We start from the raw sequence: 12,207 nt of genomic DNA, 5'->3' as shown, positions 1-12,207 counted from the left end.
ATACCTGCAAGTGTTTAATCACTTTGCAAAAAAAATGCAGTCTATAGTCTTGAATTATTTATATGCTTAAAAAAACCCCAATATGTGGGACCTGCAATCCTTGAACAGTATGCCTTGCTATATATATATAAATATATATATATATATACTGTGTTCGTACAGGATACTGTGAACATTATCACTTTTATGCTCACAACAGCTGCTAACATCACTGTCTTATTATTCCTCACCTCATGTTTGACTCAAACTTCTCTTATCCTTTTCTTAAGTAATATTGTTCCCTCCTCTCCAAAAGAAAACACAAAAACTCAAATGCTGTCAATACTTTAGCTGCAATTTTCATGCCTAGAACTATATAGAGAGGTTATGGGATACAGTGACTTTCAATATACTCCTGTTAATACCAATTAAGAGAGCCACAAGATAATCAGCATATTGTAAAAAAAAATATCTTATTATTGTTAACCATGACTATTGCATAGAGACAAAATAGGGCTAATTTGTATTAGCTGTTTTAAATACACAGTAAAGTAGACATTATTTATCCTGAAGTATATACCATCAAAATGGCAATAATAGTCCACAGAAGAAATTAAAAAGGAAAAAAATAGCAAACAGTTCTCAAAGGTTTTTTTCTTTGCTTATTACAACTGATGGGATATTTATCACATGTTCACATAGAAGTATGCCATTAATTAACTACCCATTAATGGTTTGATTATCTTTTTCCCCAGAGCCTAGATGCAAAAAATGTTTTGCCTTTTTTAAATAAAACATGCAGAAATTATCAAGATACCAGTTTTTCATAATTTTGATATGTAGTATTTATTTAGTATACACAGGTTGCTTCATTACATTTTTGAGGCCCTAATTTCGTTAACAAGGTAAATTTTTATCACTGAAAAACCATGCTAAGTCAAATAGCATGTGAGAGTCTCAGAGCAAGCATCGACTATCTGAGTCAAAGCTGAATGTAACAGCGTACGATAATCTATCTCTCGGCTTTTCATTCTATTTTAGAGAATTTGTACTATTTTTTCAAATAAAATAAAGCTAGACATCATGCTTCTTTTGAGCGTGAAGAAAAACTTGAAAAAGAGAAGTGCAAACTAGAATAAACAAACAGCTTAGAGGTGTAAATTGCTCTGTTCATCCCAGTAACCTTAAAGTAATAGTTTCAGTGCCAATATTAACTGCATCATTGAACGAAATAAAGAGGATTATACAATGATTATATATACTGTCACTGGAGATGACGGCTCATGTTTGTTCCTTCAAATATTTAAGAGAAAAATCTCATTCTTCAAAGAAAGGAGAGTGAAGTCCAAATACCTCAAGAGAGGTTAAAGATCTTTGAAATCCAAGTAACAAGAAGTGAGGGTGAAACTGCATGTGGGAAGGAGCATGATCAACATTGTACAGCCTGTTCAGTAGGACGTTATTTTGACATTGACAATATGGTGGAAATTTATTTTGAAAGCAAAGCACACAAATATAAATTTATCTTGTTTTGGTCTTTGACTACAAATTGCTGCATGTTGCAGTACGAGTCACACATTTGAATCTCAAAGAGTCTTAAGTTACGCTATTTTTATGACGCTATTACCTGTATTTATTTCTTCACTAATCAACATTCCTGCAAAAAGCACATGTTTCTAAACAAATCTAATTTTATCTGTCTGGAATGTTTCAGTAGGGATGGTAGCTATGTTTCTAACACTTTCATGTATGCTGTAGTGATTCGCTATCTAAATCCTCTGTAATTGAAACCTATGACACATTATTAGTAGATTGATAATAATTATGTTTTGACATTTATAATAGCAGTAATTTGAAGTTCACCATGGTATGTAGGAGTCCTGTCCAAAAGAGAGACAATCTTGACCTAAAGCCATATCTTTGCAAATCTAACGGCTGCTCATGAAAACGACTGGGGAACACGGCACATGACAGGCAAGGAAAGGTTGAGAGAAGTGGGTTTACTGAACCATAAGAAAACAAGCCTCAAGGGAACTTAACGTGGTCTTCAGATACCCAACTGTGGGGTACAGAAAAGACTCAATTAGGTTCCTCCTGGAAGTGTGAAGCAGAAGGACAAGGTTGCAGGGATGAAAATCTTAGTTAGATAAACAAGAAAAGGTTTTTTACCATGAAGGTAGTTCAACACTAGAAAAGATGTACAGAAAAGCTACGGAGTCTCCAGCCCTGGAGATATTAAAAATTTAATGGGAAATGATCCTGAGCAAAGTGTTCTAGTTGATCAGGCTTTGAACAGGGGCTTGGATCAAATGACCTCCAAACACCCCTTCCAAATAATTTTTCCCATGGTTCTACAATGAAATAATGTATTTTAATTATTTTATTAAATTCTTCAACTTATAAACCCTTAAATATCAATTTAAATAGAAGAACATGAGGAACTTCCAGTTTCTTTTCTCCCCACACAGAATCATACTGATTCTGTGCTTTGAATAAAATAATACGGAAAGGGAAAACCCTATTGAAATAAACTAGGGAAAAAAGGTGGTCACTGTGGATGCCCTAAGGCAAGATCCCAGATTGTATCAGCTGTAACAGGACAGAGGAAAAGAACCAATCAACAAACTAAAGAAACAAATAAAAATAAACAAAAAGACCCCAAACCTTTTTCCATATAGTTTTTGAACAAAAGAGATTTATGCAGATAAGATCAAAGTAGAAATAAATTAAAGAAAAAATATTATTAACGAGAAAAGAAACAGAATATCAAATGCTGTTTGAATATATACCAAAGAAAAATCTCAATTTTGGTGTGGACAATATGAATGCAGAAAATAGAGAATATAACTTCAGCTGCTTTCGTAAAAAAAAAAAGTGTCACAAATATTAAAAAACCTACAGTTCACAGAGAAAACATAAACCAAAAGTTTATGTTAAGAGGCCTATTAGCTATAGGTTTCTATTTAATGAGAAGTTTACCCTGAAATAGTGGGATTTAACTGCAATTTTCCTGACCTGAATCATGGACTCCGACAGCTGTGTTTCGTCTACTTCCAATATCATCATTCTGATATCTTCATAAGGCACTCGGAAAGAGCCAAGGAAAATTGCTAAAACAAAGATTCAACACATAATGAAGAAAGCAACAATCTTCTTTCTACTTACAAAACACCAATTAAACAGGCTATAGCATCTACAGGTTAACAAACACTGCAAAGAAATATAGGTAAGAGATAACAATTTTAAATGCTTTTTTAATTACTGTTCTCCTACAATTCCAGACTTCTTCATCCATTTGTTATAGACAACATCCAGCATCACAAAAGACCTCCATAAGCAGCCAGCCACAAGTCTACTCTGCAGGGTAATCACTGCTGTTACAGTTTTTTGTGCTGAGGTGACAATGACAGTTTTTTCTTCAGTGGTCTTGTCAGAGCTTTCTCTTAAAAAGAGAAACCACGAGAAACCAAAGCCATGTCAACAATTAAAAAACACAATGCTCTTATAAACACTCTTTACTCATTCACCATAATTCAATCTTTTCCTATTTTATCTCTGCCAGCATTTAGGAACCTACTCTTCATAGCACTCCTCTCTGTCAAACTTAATCATCTTTACTTGCATACTATTGCGTATTAACAAGTGTTGCCTTCTTGCTATAATGTACATGAGAGATGGCCAGACATCTTGCAGACATTACTGTTTTTTTTACTGGGCCAAGGATGACACACAGGTAGAGGGGCAGACAGTATTCCTTAATGAATATCTTGAAAATATAGATTGTTAATTAGATACATAGCTTATGCTTGTACCTCAATACATACAGAAGAGAATAATCTCAGTCTTAAACAAGGGATAACCTTTAACTGTTTTCTGGGTCTTTTTAAACATGTTTCAGTTGTATCGACTCACGTGCTTGGGCTTAACACCAATATGCATGTAGGCCCATACTCTCAGGGACTTCAAACAAAAAGTGGTTACAAGGCACTCAGACAACAGAGAAAGACATTTTTATGGAATATTTATACATTACTTTGTCATAAAACCATCATCTACTTACACAGATTCTGTGCAATCTTTGGGTCCAAAACTTTTAATTCTTTGATTCGTTTTTTAATGGATTTCTTTTCTTCAAAATCCTCCTCCTCTTTTTTTACTGTCAGAGTAAACACAAATACACCATTAACTCTTAATATTTAGAGAAAACAATGAATTCAGAAAACATTTCCTATCATGCATAGTCAATTCACAAAGAAAAGAACACACCATAGAACATACAAAAAACCCCAGACATTTTGCATTTATTGCTTGTATTCTCAAATTTTTCCTCTTCAAATTTGTCAGCATGTTAGCCTTCTAGAACAATTTTTTTTTTTTTTTTAATCTACAGAAACTGAATAATGTTAATGATATGAATGGTCTGAGGTCACGAAAGTCATATTTAAAATACCATACAACCATACCATACATACATACCTCAGTCAGCCTGGCCATGTTAGCATTCTGAATTGCATTTTAACAATAACAAATCTTAAAGAAGATATATGAATGTCTCGACATTGAGCAATAAAGAACCAACCCAAAATTTAACTATTTTTGTGACTGCTTTTGTCTAAACATATGCACCAAAATTATCAAAGACCACTGGCTCATTAAAAAAAAATGAACACTACCTTGGAATATAAAAGAGTATATACCTATTTTCCTTATCTCCTCCACAAAGATGTATTTTTTAAATATATAATCACCATATTATAAAAAACCACACAGACAAAGTGATTGTATAAATGTGCATTAACATTGCTGGAAAGTGTGGTTTATTCTTTCTTTTCAGAAAACAATCCATACAAATAGGATCTCTCAAATGCATTATGTAAGCTGAATTTATTTCTCATTATTCAAACATTGTCACAAGAATTTCACTTAAAACAACAGCATAGGCTTGATAACACATTAGCAGGAATCATTCCAATTATGATGCAAACGAAGACCATAACCATGCAAATCTTTCTTTAAATCCAGTTTGGTTGTCCTCCTTTCCCTTTCCCTTTCCCTTCCTTCCCTTCCCTCCCCCTTCCCTTTTTCCTTTCCTTTATTCCCCCCCTCCCCACCCCCAGCATAAATCTTCACTAGCAAATGTTGAATTCAACAGATGTATTACTATTGTTTATCTAATTCTTTATACTATTTTCACAAATTTCACTGTTTCCAAGCTTTTACAGCATGATTTCAAATTAAGTTATATACGCTTCAAATATTTGAGTAGAAAATATGTTGTAATAAAAGTATGCTAATGACTTCAAAATGAGATAGATATAGGATGAGAAGTCGTGTCAAGAAGACATAGGATTAAAATTTCTAGCTCACTGATGATTCCTGACAAAACTAAATGTAACATTAATTATCAAGAGGATTTCCCTAAATTGAAATTACTTGTGCAAATTTTAAGAGAGATCTTTGAGAGTTATGTCATTCTTGAAAAATGTTTTTCTAGAGCACAAGAATTTCTGCCCAGGATTGGGATACAGACTAAATGACCTGTTGAGGTCTTTGAGGTTTGCTGTCTAGGATACTACCAAAGAGATAAGAACTTAAAGACCTCACATAGGGATTGAACGGTTCTAGTCCCTTCTGAGTTGGTGGAGACAGAAATCTGAACCATCTCCTAAATCACTTTTAATACTCTACACCTGCTAGGTGGCATGTTGCTACTCCCAGAGACACGCCACAGTGCAGAAAAGGTATTTGAAAAATGAAAGGTATTCTGAAAAATGAAATTACATAAAGCAGTCCTTGGAAGAAGGCCTAAAATCCAATGTTCCAGCAAATGGGTTACAAAGCCACAATCCTCCTCTTTTGTCTTTCTCCCCACCCTACCCACAACAACCAGTTGGCTTTGAATTTCTTTTAGCACAGATTTAACCAAAAAGTTAGCACTCTCCTGTCCCAGGAAAAACAAAAGACTGCTTACTACACATGTGAAAGCAAAAGAAGTAGGTTTTAATCACCAATGTGAGAATTCAATATCCCATGTTCAAAAGGAACAGAAACACATTTGAGCTACTGGATTAAAATGTTACCACTGAAGTTTCACTTTTTTCTGGTTGTGCTTTAAGAAAAGCCCTTCCTGAACTGAGAAGGGCATGTCAGGGGCTCCAGATCTCAGGATCATGCAACTGTTTTCTCCTCTAATCACACACCTTAACAGACCTCTTAAACTTCTTATCAGCTACATGTGGAAAACAGTCATTCTTAAAAGCATCATTTTGAGTTGCCTATCTTATCAATGCTAGAATTTCAGATTCCACTGGAAGACCTGGACATTTCTGTAGCACAGGTTCCATGCCATCTTCACACCTTACTCATCTGAATCATAATTAACTTCCTTAATAGTCACCAAAAAAAAAAAAAAAAAAAAAAAAAAGAGAGAAGGTGAAATTATCTGATTTTATTGATTTACTTAAATTTGCCCCGACAGCCTTGAACTGGATATTAATAAGGGCTGAAATAGAAAAAATACGAATATGGTTGTCTCTTCCAGCACTAGAAAGCAATATTTATACATTACAAGTCTTATAACAGAGATAATACACAGATAACCAAACATACAAAAAAAAAATCAGCAGTTAAACATGCATTACTTTAACCCCCAACTTTCAAATCAAGAAATAATGCTGCAAATGAACTGGCTAATTCCCTCTGGAACTTTCACCCAGGAGAGGATTATGCACAACATTACAGCAATACTTAAGGGATCACAACCCTAAGGAAAAATGTATAAGCACAAAATATATTTACACTAGGAACTCATGCAGGGATTGTATGCAGAGTTATACAGTTATGCAACAAAATAAACTACTGCAAACTTACATGGCATTTCAGGAGAATTCAGGTCACATCCTTAAGTAGTTGGCAGCAATAAAAAGCAGAGAATACATATTACTTGCCTTCCCTATTGAAATGTTGCAATTTCCAATGAAAACTCTGATAACCTTCTCCTGCCTCTAGAAATTTTTACCTCATTTGTTTATTAACTTATAAGGGAGCAAAGAAACAGAGACAAAACTATTATTTATTTCCAACAAGAAAAAAAGGAAAAAGCCCAGGGGGGAGGAGAGAAAAAACTTTAATAGAAGAATGAAAACAGGTGAAGTAAATATCTAGACTAACAGGAAATCTAAGAAAAAAAGCAATTAGTATACAGAAGATAGAAAACTGGTAACATCTGCTTACACTGGAAAAAGAGAAAGCAGCCCAGTGAGAGTGGAAAGCAGCTACAGAAAGGAGGTGACTATCAAAGGGAATAGATGCAAGGCATTGTCATGCTAACAAGAGAAGACTCAAACCGTGGGATCTCAAAATGCACAGACAGCTCTCACTGTTCCAGAAGCTGGACAATCATATTAAACCATTAACTTTTTCAAAATCACGTGTCTTATTTCAGGTATTATATAACAAAAGAGGAATGTTACATATCAAGAACTATACATCCTGTCAAGTTCTGTCTATATGCTACATCTACGACACTGGGGGGCATACACATGGCCCCAGCATCTGAACTCTGTAATTTTCAGTCAGTCATCTGATGTTGCAACTTCTCTGCCCTCTCAGGCTGGGAAACAAAGTGCTAGACCACTTTGAAACACACAGAATTCATCTCCCACCCTTCAGAGCATCTCTTATCTCCACAATCCCACATCCATATTAACATGACTCCAAAATTAACAGGTGTGGTTGCCAGTGTACAGATGGACAAATAACTGAAAGGAGTTTTAGCTATTAGAAAGATTGTTTTTACTGTCTCCTTCAAACATGAGTCCATGCACACATTCAGCTGTAGTCAGCTACCTCCATATGTGGCAATGACCTGACTGAAATTAGAGTCCGGAAGGGAGTGGTGACAGGACTGTTTTACAAATATAACATCACAGTTGGAAGCCTACAGAATAGCATTTCATAAAAATGTGAATTGAATCCTACATAGCTACTCCGCAGATCTCTGAAACAATTACATTCTTGGTAGGTGCTCCTCAAATAATCTACATTTGTGAACTGCTATCCACATTTCCATTTCTGCCACAGGTCTTCATATAGTCTGCTATCCCACAATCTTTGTGGGAAAAGAAAAGCAAGAAAAACCATCTGTGCATTTGTATGCTAAAGGAAAAAAAAAAATTATAAAATACATCATCCTACCGAATAAAAACAGAATACCCTCTTGAAACACACACTTAAAAAGGAACATGTAGATGTGAACATTTATTTTAAAAAGTCTGAATTCCTAGTTCAGATGGAACTTGAAAACTACATTACACAGAAATCTACAGAATGTTCAATTGAGTTATTTTGTTACTAAGTAACAGAGCGTACAAAAATTATACAAGACCTTGCACCTTTCCTACCCTCTTAGCTAAAACAACAGTCATCTTGCAGTCTGTCTTCACTGAAAAATTAAAGAACAAGTCTGGGGTCACAGGCTCAAAGAATGTACCCATATTGAGTCTCATTATGAAAATACATCATCTGTTTAGAAGACTAACTCTTAGAAGTAAATGACAACTTGTGCCTCACAGAGTTGGATATTCAGCTGAAAGACCTGCATTCTTTATCTCCAAAAAGTTATCTGGAATCAAAGGATTAGATCTTTAATAGAAGATGAGGTTGTAGCTAAATAACAAGTGCTACAGAAGTTCTTAGCTATTCAAAGTAAAAATGTGGGATAATGTGCTATAAATCACAGAACTGCTGAGGTTGGAAGGGACCTCTGGAGGCCATGTGGTCCAACCTCAGTACTCAAGCAAGGCCACCTAGAGCCAGGTGCCCAGGACTGTGTTCTGGTGGCTTTTAAATATCTCCAAGTATGGAAGGAGAGTTCACATCATCTGTGGGCAACCTGTGCCAGTGCTTGGTCACCCACACAGTAAAAAAAGTGGTTTGAGATGTTCAGAAGGAACCTCCTGTGTTTCAGTTTGTGCCCATTGCCTCTGGTCCTGTCAGTAGCCACCAGTGAAAAGTGCCAGACTCTTTCTTCTTTGTACTCTTACTTCAGATATTTATATAAATTGATAAGATCCTCCTGAGCCTTCTCTTCTCCATGATAAACAGTCCCACCTCTCTCAGCCTTTTGTCATAGGAGATACTCCAGTCCCGTCATCATTTCCACAACCCTTTATTGGACTTTCTCCAGTATGTCCATTTCTTTCTTTTACTGAGGAGCCTCAAGCTGGTAATCCAGATGTGGCCTCTCCACTACTGAAATCAAAGACTGACAAGGAGTACATGTATTTTGGCTGACTAAACACAGACTTTTGAAGATTCGGATTGTTCTAACAGCTCCACAAGTACTGTCCCACAATATGACATGCAACAAAGCAATGTTTAGTATCCAAAACAGGACACCAAAAAGCCCGTTTCCTAGACTGTGACGCTACACACACAGGTGCCACCAGCTCCATCTGCAGATTCCATACTAAGTTACAGTGTTCACTAGCAGAATTATTTGTGACACTCTGCTTCAAAAGAGAAAATTATGAAATAGATCTAAATCATTCTGCAATATTGTTAAAGATATATATTTGCTTTTTTTATAAAATCAGTGATAAAATGAGGATACCAGACACAGCCCACAGCAGTAGGAAGAATGCCTGAATGCTGAGAGGCCAGGAAGCTGGTAAACATTCTGCTTTCCAAACAGAGCAATCTAAGGTTGTATTAACACAAATGTTAGCCTCAGAGACTGTTCATCATTCCTAACAATCTAATCCAGCCTTTTTAAGAAGTACTGATATGTTTCAAGTACTATGAAAAAGCTTTCACGCTCCATCTTTTTTTACATCTACATATATTTGAAACCTGAAAAATCAGTATGAAGCTATTAACTATGGTAGGAATATAAATAATGTTTCACAGTTTTACCTGTCAGCTTTGAAACTGAAAACATTTCCATTATTTTACATCAAGTTGGATTGCAAACTTCTAGAAAGTATGGGTACTTGCTATTCTTCATATGTGGAAAATATAATGCAAAGGTGCCAACGTATTCTTAGTTCCTGTTTATTCAGGCCTCTCTCCTTTTTGACAATTTCTATTCATGGATAACTTATATCTTTGGAACAGTAGTTGCGGCAATAGTGAAAATTTCTTAAATTTTACTATTTGCCTTCCAAGTAGTTTTAAGAGATTGTCACTTCTTACCTCCCTCAAACGTGTTCAGTCGTGCACACATGCACCGTCGCTCCTATACTGACAATGCTGCTACTGAACTGGCACAATTCATGCATACATCATAACTCAGTCATGCTTCATGAGAACTTAAACTCATGCATCATGGTAACTCATTCTAACTAGAAGATTTTATCACTAAATTTCTCAAGGGTACATAAGAACTGGCATCACTGATAACAGCAAAGGTACAAATGTAATCAAGCATTTTATCTCTGACAGGCAAGGTAATTCAGGAGAATATGCCTCTATAATCAGCTATTAAATATATCTAATGAGTGATTTTATAGATACTTTCACACAAAGCTTTTCTACAAAGCCTATTTTTTAAGTATTTTAATTTACCAGAAAATATCCATCCTATTAAACTTGTATAATTATATAATATACATGAGAAAACAACTGAAGCATGTATGTATGAGAACTGGAGAGTAATTATAAGTGGAATATACTAATACTTATATCTCTTTTAAAAATCTAAAAAAAAAAATTTGGAACATCTTTTCAGATGGTTATAGCACCTAGCACCTTTTATAATACTTACTACAGTCTTTAATTCTCTGTGTGTACATCACATTACATGCAAAAAAATTACTTCAACTCAGAATCTTCACAGTTGCCAGCACATGCATCTTTCCCATTGAAATACTGTTCCATCATGGCATGAAGAGGTGAACCAAGAGAAAAAAACACCACGTAATTAAGATGGACATATAAGGTCCTTGTTCACAAGAAGACATAGCGATAACAGGCATAGGCTGAGCAATCATTTAACAGGAACTAGTACACTGGCAAACGATTAACCAAATGGACTTATGTTTGTGCTTCTACCCTTTTCCTCCTCTTTTATAACAATGAATGCAGGGACTTCAGTACTGCTTTTGGGAAATTAACCAAGTAGCTAAACTAAGTCACTAAGTTTTTTTTAAGCAGAAACACCATCTTCATTTTATTTTGAAAACCTAAGTGTTATCATACTGACTAAATAGTTTCTAAATAATGTTGGTTCATTGATAAACCAAAAGACGTTAAAGTCTAAGGTTTTTTAATAGCAGCTGATAAAATTTTCAAGAAAAAAATCAACTCTGAAATTCTATTTCTTAAGAATTAACTATCTAAAATGTCATAGAATACCAGGTTGGAAAGGACCGCAAGCATCATCTCGTCAAACCTTCCTTGGCAAATGCAGGGTATAGACAAGATGGCCCATCTTGTCTACAAATCAGAAGATTCTTCTTAGTAGCAGTCTGAAGACCTGCTTGGCTCCACACTAGAACTGAAAGTTATAACCAAGACCAATTCAACTCCTGGGAGGAGAAAGGAAAAAGGAGGTGCTGAAATGAACTTTCTGCTACAATGGAGTTTGCTGAACAGGGAAAAGCAAAACATACTGGTGTTCCAAGAAGTAAAGTTATTTAGAGCCTAGCTCCACTAGATACATAATTCTGTGGTTTTCAGATCTCTCAATTTTAAGATATATTCCTACCCTTACGATGTAGCTGCTTAGGCCTTACAAGGCTGACCTGTCACTTGACAGAAACTATCAGAAGCAGAATAAAGGACCAAAATGCAGTTGCACCCGAGGTGAGCATAGTTGATTCAAGAAGTATCATAATGTTACTTAATACCCTGTGAAATGGAAGAACAACCGTTTAACTCTACTTTTTGGAGTCCAATATCTGAAAGGAGATAGAGAACCACACAAAAGTATTGGACAAGGAGCCAGCAAAAGTCAGATCAAGTGGGTACAAAGCAACAGAATCAGCAAGATCCAGTTAAAAAAGCAGTTAGAATCGTAACTACGCTGCTGCCTCTGGAAACCTTTTCATAATAACAACTATGCCCTGTTGGATCAAAAGTCAACCTCCTCCAGAGATCAATAAGATGCAAAAAGTACAAGAGCAAGTCAAGCATACACTTCTTTGAAAGTCTCTATATATTTGCCTTTCAGAAGTTGTCCAGTTCCAGAGGAAAATATTTTCATTTAATAATCCTTGACAGATTCTT

At 35.3% G+C, this 12,207-nt stretch overlaps 1 protein-coding gene across 2 annotated transcripts in view; it reads right to left on the bottom strand.

The window, feature by feature from the left end:
* DIAPH3 (diaphanous related formin 3) overlaps positions 1–12,207 on the bottom strand; it is a 255,321-nt gene that overhangs the window by 143,155 nt on the left and 99,959 nt on the right. The window contains exons 18-20 of one of the 2 annotated variants that reach the window (XM_074912215.1): positions 6,850–6,879; positions 4,040–4,135; positions 2,995–3,089 (exon numbers count right to left, since the gene is read on the bottom strand). In XM_074912215.1, the coding sequence (XP_074768316.1) occupies positions 2,995–3,089; positions 4,040–4,135; positions 6,850–6,879 (221 nt within the window). The remainder of the gene's footprint in view (positions 1–2,994; positions 3,090–4,039; positions 4,136–6,849; positions 6,880–12,207) is intronic. The other variant, XM_074912225.1, reaches the window with a different exon arrangement.

The sequence above is a fragment of the Athene noctua genome, chromosome 1, assembly GCF_965140245.1.
Source record: "Athene noctua chromosome 1, bAthNoc1.hap1.1, whole genome shotgun sequence".
NCBI classification, from domain to species: Eukaryota; Metazoa; Chordata; class Aves; order Strigiformes; family Strigidae; genus Athene; species Athene noctua.
This window is presented reverse-complemented; position numbering and strand designations above follow the sequence as displayed.